The sequence below is a fragment of the Ochlerotatus camptorhynchus genome, unplaced genomic scaffold (genome assembly GCF_037179485.1).
Source record: "Ochlerotatus camptorhynchus isolate MF236.1 unplaced genomic scaffold, CSIRO-AGI_Acam_v1.1 ptg000067l, whole genome shotgun sequence".
Classification (NCBI taxonomy): domain Eukaryota; kingdom Metazoa; phylum Arthropoda; class Insecta; order Diptera; family Culicidae; genus Ochlerotatus; species Ochlerotatus camptorhynchus.
The window spans coordinates 310,485-326,983 of record NW_027040557.1 but is presented as its reverse complement, the minus strand read 5'-3'; the positions used below and the strand labels follow the sequence as shown (position 1 = coordinate 326,983).

The window sequence follows — 16,499 nt, the reverse complement described above, 5'->3', positions numbered from 1 at the left end:
TCATCATATCCGAATGCTTCCATTGCTAAATATATACTTTCAGAATCAAGCGTGACTAAAAAGGAACTACGTCCATGATTTCTGTTCACCCAGATCGAAATATTCGGTATTAGCGAAGACAACATATCAAGAAGACTGGCAACTTTGCCTGCCGCTCGAGCGAAGGTGGAAGCAACGCATAGAAAAATGAGCAAATACACACACCTTTCTTCTGAGGATGAAACCAACAATCAATTCGAAACTAACGATTTTAAATTGGCTCACTATTTGACTAGCCTATTGGTCCCAAGCAAATCGATTAACGTACCCCTTTCTTGGCGAAATTCTAGTACTACACTATGTTTGTTTTGATTCTCTATGAAAGTTTGACAGATAAAATGAGGGGTTCGTGGATTTTCATATGTTTCGAGGGGTGCATCGATTAGCTTGGGACCGAAGAGAGTACCAGAGCTGAGCCAAAAAGTTGAGCACGTTTCTTCGGGACCTTCTGGTCTTAGAGTTACCTCTATGATGAAACCACAGACAAACAGACATAACACATTGAATATGTCTCGCTGTAAAACATCGTCGCTAAAACATTACCGCCATCTGTTGAGTACACTGTGGTGGGTAGTACGCTGAACAGATGGCGGTAGTCTGTAAACGTCAAACGCAAGGGAATTGACTAAGCGCGCCACAGGTGGCGGTACTACCAACTACGATACTTTTAAATTGACCGTTAAATGCTTGTTCGATGATCAACTTGCGAGATCTATGTCTGTTTGTCTGTGATGAAACCTTTGCTATCCAAATCTAAAGGAGCATTTGATGCGAGTGTACCTGTCTCATACCGGTTGTATGAGAAAATGAAAGAGTTGCCAGTCTTCTTGATATGTTGTCTTCGGTATTAGCTTATGAGTCCACTCAAAGATAAATTAAATCATAAAAGCTTAAAAAGTATGCAGTTTCCCGCTTCACCTTATTGAGTCCGAGCTATGATTACTTCGGCAATAGTCATGCATGATTAAAATCGAAATAATCTTTCCAGTATTAAATTTAATTCTTTTTGAATACTGATGTATAATCAAAAAAGATTAAAATTCAATCAAAAATTATTAAAATAGAATCTAAAATCAGGGTGCCTTCCATTCATTTTGACTCAAAAAATGTTTCAAGAAATTATGGAATAATAAGATATCATGAAAATATTTTGATTGTGTAAACAACAAGAAAAGATTGTAAAGTCTGTATTTGACACATAACACCCACCAATTTTGCTACATGAGAGTCGCGATAAGCGATTTTGTAATTTATCTCACCCACTCTTCGCTCTTCACTCTTCGCGAAGAGGCGATCAGAAAAACGCTCATTGTGGCTCTGTCAAAGCTAAATTTGCAGGTTTGATGTGTCAAACACAAACTTAACAATCTTCTCCTATTACTCACACATACAAAACATCATCATATCATCTTATTATTCCATAACTTCATAAAACATTTTTTTAGTCAAAATGAATGGAAGGCACCCTGTCTAAAATGATTAAAATTTATTCAAAAAAAGATAATCTACAATCTAATCAACCATGATTAAACTGGGATTAATATCAGATGCTTATTTTTTAATCATTCGATATGATTAAACTGAGTTTAATGTCAAATTGATTAAATTTCAAGCAAAATGGGAATAGTTCAATTTATCAGTGTCCATTTACTGTTCTCCGGTATGTCCCATACTTGCTGTTATCTATTCATCAACTCAGCTCTCACTACCTTACAAATTCTTGATGAACTCACTGGTTTCCGCTGAAGTAATACCAATGGGGATCATTGCAGGTATGAATCATACTGCATCCAACGAGATGATTATGTACGTGCTCACAATCCGCATGACCCACATAAGATGACGTTTTCAGCGATGAAGCGCCAGCACGCCGTTGTACCACCGACAAACCGACATGAAACTAAAATTTAACTCTTGATCGAGAATCCATAACGGCGGATTCAAATGTGCAGCGATCCCATCTGTCAAAACCATAGAAATTTGTTGTCATTTTCATTTTCATTTTCATTTTATGATGTACAAGGGGGTCAGGGGCCATGTCACCGATGTGAATATTCACACCATCCATAATACACCAGGGAAGGGGAGAGGAGTGAGCAACACAGCATCTTTACCCATGGGGGTTAAAAAAGTTCTGCGAGGTTACTTATGGTAAACCAGCTGCTCAGGGATTGTAGAAAGGAAAGGGTTGGGTAGGTTTTGTGTGAAATGCGCATAAGTTATTATCGTATCGTTGAAAAATGGCCTCGTTTGGTTTGCGCTCTCGTCACAGAGCGCATCGATTACATCACACCGTCAATGAAAAAGAAATTAAAAGAGATTGAAAGAGATTATTAGTGAGTTTTAAACTGTGATTTACCTATTAGAAATACATTTGTAAAATTGTCTCCGTGTACTGAACAACCATCCCTCTAGCCCTCCCGCCGCCTAAACGTCTGAAGGAGTGTGACGTCAAACTCCGTCATCCATTCAATCAGCCGGAAAACGAAAGAGCGTGCAATGAGCGTCAGCGACCCTAATAAAGGGTGGGGGAGCACCATACATGAACGATACCACAAATCGTGCCACCGTACCACATATTGTTGGGATGATAACCCGAATAGGTTGTTAGGCACTCCTTATGGTTATCGTTTATGCGGGTGTTTCAAAGGAATTTACATCTAATCAACCCTCTGTGCGACCCAACCCGTGCAATGTATTTAATGTTGAGAGCCTTGTGTGCCTTATCATGAGTGGTAACGGATCTGGCAATCTTCACATGACTATGCTTCCCGGTGACGACGACTACGATCTAGCCGGTTTACAATAGGTTTTATACAAGAGTACTAGAATAGATCGGAGTATACTTACAGTTTCGACGTTCTAATGTACTCCTTGTTTACCTTCAATACTACTTCCTTCTCTTGTTGTATTGTGTATCTGGATAATGGATCCTCGCTCCGGAATGTCTTCAAAACTGGGGGGATTTAAATCGCTCCTCGTGCACAACCCTTCCAGATGACCGAAAGAGCGCTCAGTCCGATTGGTCTCACCCGATATTCTTGAAATATTTGACATTTTGAATAAAACATTGCCATTTCGAGACTTCGTGTTGTTAGTTTTCTTGAAGGTCTTGTGCTTAATGCTTGATTTGTCTTTCGCTTCGTATTTCTAAGAATTAACTCTATAAATAGATAAAAAAACAAAAACAAAAACAACGCTTCCCGCCCATAAGCTGTAGTGCAGAATCTTTGTGATGATACTTTCCAAACGTGCATATCCATAGAAATAAATCCAATTCAATAAAGGATTGATTTCTACTGCGACTAAATTCAGCATTCCTACTAAAATATCAAACGCTGTGCTTAATGATTTATTATTAGTACAGAGCCATAAACAATGTACGATGATGATTAATCTGTTAATATGCTTTTATAAGCGGGTTCAAATGCACTTTTGGTAAGCATCAACACTGATCTGGCAACACTAGTGTGCATCTTTCCAATGTGGTAAAGATCCAGATCAGCCCTGGGACCTTGTAGCCTAATTAAACTACCTCAAGGTTTTGCCAAAGCCCAGGGAAAACAATAGAAATTTGTTATCTAGATAAAAATAATTTGCCCGGAATATATTAGACATGAACCAACACATACATTTAGTATGTGTGTTCGTGGCTAGGATACACATTTTTCGCGAACACGGCGGCAGATGTCAGTTTTGTGCTTTGATCAGAAATTTGATGAAACTTTGTATGATCATTCATGTCGGTTTGTCGGTGGTTGTACAACCCGGTCAACAACCTTATAGGATATCCAATTATATGTAGATTCGTTTGTACTTGATCTTTTCTGAAATCTTCGTGGATATACATCAAAATTTCAATCGATTTCAACCTGGTAGAACCATCCCGCACTAAATAGAACGACCTGTTTATACCAACTCGCGATTGGTGGAATTTGGCTGAATGAACGCCGCCGGAAATGAACTAGCCATAGACTAAAAATCTCATTAATAAATAAAAAAAAAAAAGAAAAAATGAATGACCGCCAACACAGGTATCTCGTAGTAGGTAGAATGTCTAAATGAAGACCAAAAAGCTGATCACGAGTTGTTACAACCTGTCTTAGATTGATTAATATGGGTTTAGTAAAAAGACTAGAATATACAAAGAGATGCCATGCCGTTTGAAATTCATATTTATCTGTCAGTGTTATTCTAATCGATCAAGGACCTGTCAAAGCAAAAAATAAAAAAATGTTGCTATTATTGCAAGAGCAAATTTTCATTACGTCGAAAGTAACAAAGGTAAACAAAGTTGAGCTATCAGTGTCAATCGATTCTCCTGCTATTACACTATATACTGTCCGAATATAGGATCACATCCCATTTTTGAATTTATTTACCCGTCAAATTGCTTTTTGACGTTATCACCTTCCGATCAAAATAGTTTTCGATGTTACTGAAGTCACCCGATTTCTATGGAGATGCCGTTTGTCTTAAGTAACAGCGCTGAGAAACCCGTGAAAAGTGTACGTTCGTCGTTTCGCTTTCTCATTATTAAAGTGAATAAATCAAACTGTTTGTTGCTAAGATGATTTCGGTGGTCCTAAAATGATGAATGGGCTGCACGTAAGGAGACGTAATTGATAATTCTCCCGAATATCCTGGTAAATACACTTTGACTTAAGTAACAATAGGGGCCACCAAACGACGTATAATAACTTTTGACTCAAAAACCAGTATTTTTCAGCATGAAAGCTAGCGATTTGCATTTGTATGATTAAAACCCTGCTAAATATGTTAAACATTGCTATCACTATGAGATTACATGTGTTTAATTGGAAATAGGAATAACTTTTCGGTCATCAAAACAAAACTTTATTTTTCTCGGATTGGTGCGAATGCTACTTACGACATAATGAAAATTTGCTCTTGATTGGTGGTGATTGGAGAAGTATTGTTATCTGATTCATCAAGCTTTTTACGTATTTACAGGTATAATCTCTAAAACCAAGCGCAAATTCGTTTGATTTAAATTGATTACCAACTCTAAATCGAATCAACGGAAAATCAGCACTGCATAATTTTCCTCGAATAACAACAAACTTGACCAAATCGAAAGTCAAGCGAAATTTTGAAAAACGACAGCGTTGCGCTACCTTTTGTTACTAGATGATTTATTTTCACATGGATCGAATGCACAGTGGTTGGAGATGGTAAAATCACGAACATAATTGAATTGTGTATAAACTATTGACTTAATCACAAAAGTGTCTTCAGAGGCATTTTCAACAAAGTTTCATATTTTGTGTAGTTTTACAACTTTGCCCAAATAAGTATCCTTTTATCTCTTTATGAGAACAAGTTACAGGCCTGCCCAACCTTTCTAAACTTGCCTTTTGGTTTTGGTTTAGAATTATATCATTGCTGAGATCCAGAGTTCACGTACGACCCACGGGCTGCACGTTCACAGAAACAAAATCCATTGGCAAAAATACTATATTGATGGTTTAAATTAAATACTCCCACCAATAGATTTGTGCAGAAACGAAATTCATTTAATTTGACTAATTTTTCTATCAAAACTACTATACCGTTTGAGTCAGCATAGTAGTTTTGACAGAATGGTAGTAAATTTGATTATATTTATAGTCAACTATACTGAAATCATGGTAGATTTAACGGTATTAAGCGTAGTTATACTGAAAATAAGTGTTTTCTGCAAAATAGTATTCCTAACTATTATCTTTGTTTCAGTGTTGGACTGCGTTGCCATAGTGAGAGCAAAGCGTTGAAACGAATATAATGAATAATATCAATAATGGATATTTTCTTATTTATATTATTTCTTACATTTTTTTCAACGCTTCGCTTCGCTCTCACTATGGAATCGGCCTACGTTTTTATTTTTTTCATAGTACCGGTCATGATAAATGTTTGAAATTGTAGGGTTGTGGATGGATAGTTATTTGAACAATGCCTCTGAAGACACTATTTTGAGTAATTGAATAGTTTATTCACAATTCTAGATAGAGCAGGATTTAGGGCGTAACAGCTTTTGTAAACAATAACTTCTCTCGATGGTTTATATGAATTTAAGGCACGCCCACGCAAAGCAATATAACCATCGGGTAGGGGAAGTCTTCCTCTACCCGATGGTGATGTAGATTTGCGTTAGCTAGCCTTGACTTTCTAGAAATCATCGAAAGAAGTAATTGTTTACAAAAGCTGTTACGCCCTAATTCCAGCTCTATCAAGAATTAATCGATGGTCAAGTTTTGAACCCACCACAGCATGCTTTTGGCGCTACTGTATATGGACGATCAAATGTAAAATATTGTGGTAGCCACAGCATAGTTCCAACAGAGTTACCTCTATGATAGTTCTGTCAAAACCTCAGCATTTCCATTGATCCATTCAATGCGATGTTGCCATCTCCGACCACTGTGAGATAGTGTTTCTTTGTATTTATGGCATGAATCTTATCGTATGCGCATGCTCATGCATAAAAAAGTAACCTTGGCAACCGAACAAAACGTTTCTACGCAGAGGATCGTCAAACTTGTTTGATCAAAACCACCAAAACATACGTGAAGTTTTGTGAAAATGTCCAACAAACCAAAGACATTATTGGAACAGTATGATGTTCTTCTTGAACATCTCGACTATGGCTACATTGGAAAATGCGCGGACGGTCGGATGTTGGAAAAGATCGTGAAAATTCTTCGTTCTGGCCAGGAAGGCCACTATCCAGATCTGACGTCATTCGCTGAACATCGTTTACGTTCCATAAAGCCGAACTCGAAACTATTTCGCGAAGAGACGCCCCTGATCACAAAAGAGAGCATAACACGTGAGCGCTGGCAAAAAATAAATCAGGACCTGGAAGAGTGGGAAAGTAATATGCAAAAGGTGCACAAGGATATTCTTGATCAGAAGGGAATTCCGATAGAAGATGTGCCACCGATTCGGTCCATGCATGCAGCAATAAATACATCTTATGCTAGTGAATCATCCGTGAGTCAACGGATTAAATCGTGGGATTACAATAACTGGGATCGTTACGATGCCGATGCTGAAATTTTAAAAATGGATTTAGACGAAGAAAGGCACAAGGAGTTTGTAATGAAACAAAATGAAAGCAATCCAAGTGGGAACATCATTCAAGAGGATCAGTCAAATGAAATCGATCGTCTAAGTGAAACCGAGAGAAAGGTGCTGGCAACAAAGTATAAGGAAAAGGGCAATGATTTTTTTCGCAGCAAAGAATACGAGCAAGCTCTCCAGGAATACAACCGTAGCATAACAATTTTCCCAACGGCAGCTTGTTTCAATAATCGCGCCATCACAAGTAGGTTAATTTTTCCAATCTATTCTGATATACTATATATTTTTAATGTGCGTTTTCAGACATAAAGCTTACGCGTTATAATAAGGCTATTTCCGATTGCGAAGCATGCTTAAAGAGTGAGCCGAAGAATTTAAAAGCGTTATGCCGGAAAGCTGAAGCGCTCAAGCTTGATAATAAATGTCGTGAGGTTTGATCTTATTTTCCTCTGAGCATATAGCTTTTTCTATCAATTGCCAATTTTTAGGCATACCAGGCATTATCGCAAGTTTTACTGGTGGATCGTAACAACAAGTTGGCTCTGGAAGCAGTAGATGATCTACGGCGTCAGCATCCGGATCTACCTCCACCTAATGCCTTTCAAGTTAAGATTGAAGATGTTGGGAACGAAGACGTGGCCGTCGATGATGACTACGCTACTCTCATTAAACCTAAAAGGATCGTTAAAGACAAGCTTCCCGATGCTATGAAAAGTCTTAGAACTGAAACGGCTAAAATGATGCAAAAATCCGTTTCCACCAAAATACAAAACGATAAAATTGAAATAATTCCGCGTCCCGGAAAAAAGGTATTTATCGAAGAAATTAAGTAGAGCATTAACTTTAGTCTTTGCAATAGATATATTATACAGTAAAAAATAACGTTTATCAGATATTATATGATGCAGTAAAAAAAATCGATCTAATGCCGCTCTAGATCTTACAGTGTTGTCGGAATGGCGTTCTACCACAAAGCTTTACGAATTACATACTTACATGCATTTTATTCTTCGTGTGGTAAATTACGATTATAAATCAGACCAACTTCACCATCTCCGCCACGGCGTCCCAAAGTAGCCAGCACGTAAATGATGCAAATAAACCCAATACAACCACCCAGCACAAGGAACCAGGTTCGTTTCCATGGTGGTTTCGATGAGGGCGCGTAAAGCCTTCTAGACCAGCGGGAGAATATCTCCTGTGGTGTTCTTCTTTTGTATTTGTTATCATCCCGATCCGATGCCCCAATAGGGGATTCTCTAGCCAACAGTGGTCGCCGACTACTTGCTGCAATTGTAATGGTTTTACAAAAATTTATGCACTACGTACATGAAGACAATAATTTACCATGAAAATCTAATGCCGGCGATGTATTATTAACGTAAGATTCCATGTTAACAATCGAGTGGGGACTTTCGGGTCGTTCGTTCGCTCTCGTTTGGGTCATACTAGATGCAAAAGTGTTTCCATTGTGAACGGAGGCAGAACTGGTTGCCACGGTGTAGTTAGAATAATCAGGTTTATCTTCCGAAAGCTGAAATGGACGATTTTTAACTAGATGTCAGATATATTCTTTAATCAACTTTACCAATGGGAGCTCGAGTACGCTTCTTGCCCAATTAACCTGCCCCAACCTAGTTCGGAGAACATCAGCCACCGGCGAGACTAGATTAGCAGGAGGTAATATTGGATCACTACACGTAGGACAAGTGTGACCCCCTGGTGCCGTGTTAGCTGGTAATGACTGTTGTCTTGCATTCAAGCATTTCCAATGGAATACGTCTAGAAGTATTGAAAAATTATTGGTCAAATAAGCCATGTTTCCAAGAATGTATCCTTACGGTAGCAAATAAGCCGCACGCAATCTTCATTGTCAAGTGGATTCCCGCATAAAGTACAAGACGAATCGAAGTCACTGTCCTTTAACCACTGGATATAGGATTGAACTGTACACTGGAAATCGTTGAATTAAAAGAAAACAATAATTATTATTGGAATTTATGTTAGTTGATAATGTTCCTGCATATGTAATTGGAATAACTACCTTCGTGTGATTTACAACCATGCAATTTTCACACACGTTCACTCGATGTTCGAAGCAGAATTGAGTTGTAACTTGCCGTTTAGGACATTTGCACAGACCCATTTTTATATTGCTACTACCGTTAAAACACTTTTTATCAACAATATATGGGTAAAATCGAAAAATACAACTTATTTCTCTAATTTTTACTCCAAAAACATTAGCCACGTCCGATTGAAAATAATTAATTTGACAGTCGCATGACAAAGCTATCACTTCTGTCATGATAGTGCCCCTAAGGCTGAACATGCTGCTACGTACAGTTGTAGTATCCCCACCCCCGCTAATTCGGTTCTTTAATTTTGAAAAATTTATTGGTTATACATCACAGAAAAAAAAGTTGTTCTTTAAGGGTATTGAAGTAAATGCATATTCGTAATCTGCGTTAAAAATGGAACGCAAACCCCAAATTTCATCAATTTTGGTACGTTGGAACTATTTTAAATAAGTACGATTACATTTGCAAAAATCACCTCTTTAGCGCCCCTCGGAGTCACTTTGTATGGGAGCGAGCTGTCAGTTTTTTAGTTTAGTGTCAAACAGTGAAGTTATTATTTTGCTTTAAATCTTGATTTAAAAATCGAGATGAAAGTGTGTGGATTCGAAAAAAATATTGCTGTGCTCAGAAAACGAAGCTCTTTCAGATGATGTATAAAAAACGATACATTTTTCAAAATTAAAGAACCCAATTGCAAAAATATATGTGCGGAATACATAGAATCAAACATTGACCTTTTCTTGGTGTAGTAGTTTTTCCAGAATCATACACTCATAAAATTTGACAAATTTTTAATGGTGAATTTTCATGTATAATTTAAGCACAGACAAACAGACATAACACTCGCATCTTGTACATCGAACACGCATTTAACGGTCAATTTAAATATGTGTTAGTTGATAGCACCTCCGCCGGTGGCGCCCATAGTTAATTTTTATGCGTTAGACGTTTACACAATACTTCCATCTGTTGAGCGTGCTACCCGTGACAGTGTTCTCAACAGATGGCGGTAGTGTTTTAGTGACGATGGTTTACAGTGGAAACTATTCTATGTGTTATGTCTGTTTGTCTGTGATTTAAGTACACAGCAAAAAAAAATGTAATATCGATCAACGTAATTCAAGCTGATGTATGAAATAATGATGTAATAGCAAAAAGCAGATGCAATATTACATCAATGGATGTAATTTTGTTCGCAAAATCGATGTACATCGTGCAATGTGATATTACACAACCGATGGATTGACCTGGTTGCAGCAGTTTCGATGTAATATTCAACAACTTTTTTTGCTGTGTATACTGTATACAAATGAAATTTATGAGTAAAATGAATAGTATGTGTGGTTACACATGGATTTTATGTGTACACATAAGAACTATGTTGTGGGGCTTTGGATTTCTTCCGGAAAGAATCACCCCTACAAACCGTGACACACACACGGTTTGTAGGGGTGATTCTTTCCGTGAAAAAAAAAGATAAACTGTACCAGTTTTCATATCTGCAATTAAGCAAAGACCTGGCAGGATCGCCAATATGGGGCTTTGGATTTCTTCCGGAAAGAATCACCCCTACATATGTGTCCGACACATATATATCATTTGTTTATCAAATTGCAAAAATTTATGTGTGTGACACATAAAAATTAGCATTGAATTTTCCTTAGGGTAGTAAATTTGTTAATATTCATAATCAACTATACTGAATTTATAGTAGATTTGACAGTTCTAAGCGTGGTTATATTGAAATTAAATGTTTTCTGTAGAATAGTATGGTTATTGTTTCAGTGTAAGAAACCCTAATAAAAATTGTATGGTTAATTTGCTTAATGACGTGTTCTGGGTATCATCCAAACCATTTATGGAATAGTTCAATGACTTGGGTTATCGTTCGTTTATGGTTATTTTTTATTAGGGAATATAACCAAAACAATTTTATTAAGGGCCACTAAACTCAAAATTGGGTTTAAAAAACCAAAATTTTGGGCTTTATTTTTCTGTGTATATGCGTGTATCTTTTTACCTTCAGCATCAGGGTGCTTGCTAGCTGTCATTGTCAAACAAACCAATCGAAGAGAAAAGTGTAAACTCACGGATGCTATCTAAAGTCGTTCTCGGATTTGCTTGAATTTTATTCAACTTTCGTAGCGAATCATGGTAAGTTAGTTAATTTTTACATTTAAAACATATTTCTTTGGTTCGAAGTAGTTTATCATTGTTTTACGCGCCTCTTAACTGCGTGATGAGCATCTACATTTTTCAAGTTTGCATAGAGGTTATGTTGTTGAAATAATGATAGTCATTGTACGGATCTACATAAAAATGTTAAATACGGGGTTTCTTTGTATTTTAGGGTCAAAACCAATCAGCTGGAGGCAGCGGTGATAAAAAGGATGATAAGGATAAAAAGAAGAAATATGAGCCACCAATCCCAACGCGCGTCGGGAAGAAGAAACGTAAGTCCAAGGGCCCAGATGCTGCAATGAAATTGCCGCAAGTCACTCCGCACACCCGATGCCGCCTAAAGCTACTCAAACTGGAACGTATCAAGGACTATCTTCTGATGGAGGAAGAATTCATTCGCAATCAGGAACGCCTGAAGCCTCAGGATGAGAAGAACGAAGAGGAACGTTCCAAGGTTGACGATCTGCGAGGAACGCCTATGTCTGTTGGAAATTTAGAGGAGATAATCGATGATAATCATGCGATTGTTTCCACCTCGGTCGGAAGCGAGCACTACGTAAGCATACTGTCTTTTGTTGACAAAGATCAACTGGAACCAGGATGTTCGGTTTTGTTGAACCATAAGGTGCACGCCGTTGTGGGAGTACTGGGGGATGACACCGATCCGATGGTTACCGTAATGAAGCTTGAGAAAGCTCCTCAAGAAACTTATGCTGATATCGGAGGATTGGACACCCAGATTCAAGAAATTAAAGAATCTGTTGAGTTGCCTCTTACTCATCCGGAATATTACGAAGAGATGGGTATCAAACCTCCAAAAGGTGTTATCCTGTATGGTCCTCCAGGAACTGGGAAAACTTTGCTCGCCAAGGCAGTGGCTAATCAAACATCAGCCACATTTTTGCGTGTAGTGGGTTCTGAACTGATCCAGAAGTATTTGGGTGATGGTCCCAAGTTGGTTCGCGAACTGTTCCGTGTTGCTGAAGAACATGCTCCCTCGATTGTCTTTATTGACGAAATCGATGCCGTTGGTACAAAACGTTATGATTCCAACTCTGGTGGAGAACGAGAAATTCAAAGAACAATGTTGGAGCTGTTGAATCAACTTGATGGATTCGACTCGCGTGGGGATGTGAAGGTCATTATGGCAACTAATCGTATTGAAACGCTCGATCCAGCATTGATTCGTCCTGGTCGTATTGACCGTAAGATCGAGTTCCCTCTGCCAGATGAGAAAACCAAGCGTCGAATTTTCAACATTCACACTGCTCGGATGACATTGGCCGGGGACGTGAATCTTTCGGAGTTGATCATGGCCAAGGATGACCTTTCAGGAGCCGATATAAAGGCGATTTGTACCGAGGCAGGTTTAATGGCCCTTCGCGAACGCCGTATGAAGGTTACAAATGAAGACTTCAAGAAATCCAAGGAAAGTGTACTTTATCGCAAGAAAGAAGGCACTCCGGAAGGATTGTATCTCTAGGTTCCACAATATTTTCTATGCATTAGCCGTATTATATTCAGATTTGCGTTTGTGTAATCGGAAGGACTTAATAAAACTAAATAAAATCAATGTTCGTTGCTTTTTTTATTTCTGTATTGCACATGACATGACATTCGACAACTGTAATGATTCCTTAAAATAAAAATTTACGAAATTTTGAACACGAACTTTATATCCCTAATTCAGAACGCAGATTCAACTGCACATAGCACATAATTTTTCGACACGTTTCCAAACGCAATTTCCATTTAGGTTTTTTTTTAACATAAAAAACTCGAATAACCCCTTCATCTCACATTGTTCGAAACGGTTAAAATTCATAAAAAATAATCAAAAATCAGTCAACATTTGATTCTGAAATTTTCAGAAACACGTAATGTAATTAGAACCGTAATGATCTTTTGCCATGGTTGTTCCGATTCCGGCGGGAAACATTTTGACAAACGAATGGTGAAGCCATGGTTTGAAGATCATCTGGCGTAATGATCGGTTTCTTGGGGCAGTACTTCTTGGTATGAGCCATGTCTCCTGTTGCCTGGCAATATGGGCATACATACTTTCTCAGTTTTGGGCACACGACGAAGCCTTCCTCGTCGCGGCAAGAGTGATCCAAATACGTTTCCTGTTTCTCGCGGTTGTTGTAACAAAAGACGCAATACTGTATAAAGATAATACGATTACATTATGAACCTTGTTTGGCAATAATTTGAGATTAAACTTACGTCTTCATTCTCTTTGGGTGATCTCTTACGCCTGGTCGATTTGATTTCGTTTTTTTCTGATGTGCCCGCTTGTACGTCCATTTTCTCATGCAATGAGGAATACTTAGCGATAGGAGATTGGTTCTCCAAATTAGCCAATGGCCATTTTGATATCCCGAAGCCTGGTGGTGGTTGTCGGCTGGTATTGTGAATTTGTGTCACTATAGCAGAATCTATGCCATTGCGAATGAAATCTTGGCGAATTGAGTTTACGTCACGTTTGCTGCTTTTATTCAGCTCTTTCACCATGCCTTTGACGTCGATTGTCAACTCCTCGAAAGTAGATGTGAGTTCATTCAACTCACAATCCAAAGAATAGTAACCTTGAAACAAAGGTTCTGATTTGGATGAATAATTATCGCTGAGATCAACATTAAAGCATTTTAGGTTCTCCATCTTGTCAAGTAGTTTCCGTCGATAGAGCAGCAGTTGGGATCATGTTTTACAAATGCTTTGTAAATCCTGAAAAGTGTGTATTATGTGGTGTACGATGATATTGAGAAAAAAATCCTTACCTATAGCTTTATTGCCACTAAAACTACTAGCATAGCATAAACGAGAACATGAGCAAATCTTTAAAAATCACTTTACAATATACAAAAACACTAGAAAACAAAAAGAACGACTTTCACTTTTTCTACCTTGCTGCTAATAAAGCTAACTCCGCAGGATCGCAGGATCGTTTCTGAACATGGCCGACGAGTGACATTTTCATCCTTATACTACGTAACGAAATAGGTTTGGAAAGAACAGTACGACCTCTGGTTGTTAATCGAATGTTTTCTCGATTCATTTTTGAATAGGTCCTATGTCCAATGTTTGTCGATCAAACAATCACTGAAACAAGAACCATAGTTAGGAATACTATTTTGCAGAAAACACTTATTATACTGATTAACCACGCTTATTACTGTTAAATTTATTATGAATTCAGTTTAGTTTACCATGAATGTTGACAAATTTAAATTATTATAGTAAAATTATAGAAATTATAGAAATTATAGTAAAATAAAATAAAATTGTTTTCTGCAAAAATCTATTGGTGAGCGTATTTAATTTAAACCAGCAATATAGTATTTTTGCCAATGGATTTTGTTTCAGAGATCGATTCACTTGATTCGCTTTCTACCGCGTCCAGTGTGGTATTTTCGAAAAAAGATCACAATTTTTTACAGAAAATCTAAAATTAACCTTATAAGTCTGGCTTTAATCATATTCTGGCGGCCCGCCTAAACGAGAACCATAACTTGACCTGACCGAAAATGGTTAAAAATTGTTTGTAATCCCTGCTAAACTTTAACTGAAATGGTTATGGAACTTTACATGAACGTTTGTGTGATAAAGTTTTAACCTTATGTATTATGGTTCTTTGGAAGTGAACCAAAAAACCAACATAAGGTTAAAACTTTTTCGCTCAAACGTTCATGTAAAGTTCCATAACCATTTCAGTTAGAGTTTAGCAGGGATTATAAACAATTTTCAACAATTCAGTGTCAACACGTAGATGATTATGTTTACCCCCCCTCGATCGTCGATCCTGGTATATAGACAGTAATCATGCCGGGAACGGATAAAGCCGAAATCCAGTAGAAGGTCGTTTAGCTTGTTGTTCCAACAGCGGGGGCTTTGCTTGAGTCCGTACAGCGATCGATCCAGCTTGCAAACGAAGTTCGGCGGTGCTGCAACTCCTTCGGGTATGGCCATGTAGACGTCTTCTTCAAGCTCACCGTAGAGGAATGCGGTCTTCACATCGAGTTGGTGAACGTGCATCCTTCGGTGGGTTGCTACAGCAAGAATGGTTCGTATCGTGGCTAACTTTGCTACGGGGGAATATGTTTCGTTGTAGTCGACTCCGGGCTTCTGTTGGAATCCCTTCGCCACCAAGCGCGCCTTGTAACGGATCGGTTCGCCATGCTCGTCCGGCTTGATTCGGAAGACCCATTTCGATTTGAGCGGAACCACACCAGCAGGGCATCTCACCAATCGCCAAGCATGGTTGTCCGCTAGCGACTGCAGTTCCTCACGGACCGCTTGCTGCCAAAGAGCTTCGTCGGCTCGTCCAGCGATCTCCTTGTACGCCTCCGGGATATCGAAGATCGAACGCTCGGCCTCATCTCGTCCAACGGAACCGTCAAATAGTACATCGGAAACGTTATGGGGAACATCTGCAGAATGGGATTGCGCGGCAGTGAAAATTTTTCCAACCAGAAATTCTTTCAACTTACCGGGGAGTCTGCGCTCCCGTTCGCTGCGCCTCGGGGTTTCCATTTCGAGGTTTGAACCACGGTCTAGTTGCGAAGGGAGCGCTCCGGTTTCTTCAACACCGTCGTCTTCAACCTCGCCTTCTTCATCATCAGTCAGGATGTCGTCATGTTGAGCCACCAGCGGCTCATCGGGTTGAACGGACTGTTCAGGGGTTTGCACGTCTTCCTCATCTTGATCCTCGAACTCGTACGGAGCAACAACCAAAGGAGTTTCGTCACGGATCTGGGTGGCAAACGGAAAACTGTTTTCATCGAACTTGACATCTCTGGCTAGGAATAACTGCTTCTTCTCTTTGTTCCACAGGCGGTAGGCGTTCGGCGCATAGCCGATCATCACAGCAGGCTTGCTTTTCGGATCCAGTTTCTTCCTCTGTGCCGTGGACACCCAAGCAAATGCTTTACAGCCGAACACACGTAGTTTACTAACGTCCGGCTTGTGACCAGTCCACATTTCCGCAGGAGTCTTCCAATCAGATACCGCGGTGGTTGGACTTCTGTTCGTCAGGTATACCGCCGCTAGAACCGCTTCATTCCACAGATTCTTCGGAGTTTGGGCTTCAATCAGCATCGCAGTTGGCTCGAC

The 16,499-nt window shown here is 38.9% G+C and overlaps 4 protein-coding genes across 5 annotated transcripts in view; 2 read left to right on the top strand and 2 right to left on the bottom strand.

Moving 5' to 3' along the window:
- Positions 1-9,344, bottom strand: part of LOC135697113 (zinc finger protein-like 1 homolog) — a 54,642-nt gene extending 45,298 nt beyond the window's left edge. The window contains exons 1-5 of one of the 2 annotated variants that reach the window (XM_065216701.1): positions 9,170-9,344; positions 8,967-9,078; positions 8,714-8,907; positions 8,473-8,659; positions 8,122-8,412 (exon numbers count right to left, since the gene is read on the bottom strand). In XM_065216701.1, the coding sequence (XP_065072773.1) occupies positions 8,129-8,412; positions 8,473-8,659; positions 8,714-8,907; positions 8,967-9,078; positions 9,170-9,271 (879 nt within the window). In that variant the 5' untranslated portion in view covers positions 9,272-9,344 and the 3' untranslated portion in view covers positions 8,122-8,128. Of the gene's footprint in view, positions 1-8,031; positions 8,413-8,472; positions 8,660-8,713; positions 8,908-8,966; positions 9,079-9,169 lie in introns of those variants that run through there. The other variant, XM_065216700.1, reaches the window with a different exon arrangement.
- On the top strand, positions 6,502-7,980 carry Spag1 (Spag1 axonemal dynein assembly factor). The gene is made up of 3 exons (XM_065216702.1): positions 6,502-7,369; positions 7,429-7,556; positions 7,614-7,980. The coding sequence occupies exons 1-3, from the start codon at positions 6,625-6,627 to the stop codon at positions 7,956-7,958; spliced, it is 1,218 nt and encodes a 405-aa protein (XP_065072774.1). The 5' UTR covers positions 6,502-6,624; the 3' UTR covers positions 7,959-7,980.
- A 1,928-nt stretch (positions 9,345-11,272) lies between the features above and the next one.
- On the top strand, positions 11,273-12,960 carry Rpt2 (26S proteasome regulatory subunit Rpt2). The gene is made up of 2 exons (XM_065216739.1): positions 11,273-11,360; positions 11,557-12,960. The coding sequence occupies exons 1-2, from the start codon at positions 11,358-11,360 to the stop codon at positions 12,868-12,870; spliced, it is 1,317 nt and encodes a 438-aa protein (XP_065072811.1). The 5' UTR covers positions 11,273-11,357; the 3' UTR covers positions 12,871-12,960.
- A 33-nt stretch (positions 12,961-12,993) lies between these two features.
- Positions 12,994-14,344, bottom strand: LOC135697144 (uncharacterized). The gene is made up of 3 exons (XM_065216740.1): positions 14,168-14,344; positions 13,614-14,114; positions 12,994-13,549 (listed from the first exon to the last, which is right to left on the bottom strand). The coding sequence occupies exons 2-3, from the start codon at positions 14,046-14,048 to the stop codon at positions 13,274-13,276; spliced, it is 711 nt and encodes a 236-aa protein (XP_065072812.1). The 5' UTR covers positions 14,049-14,114; positions 14,168-14,344; the 3' UTR covers positions 12,994-13,273.
- Between the last annotated feature and the right edge of the window lie 2,155 nt (positions 14,345-16,499).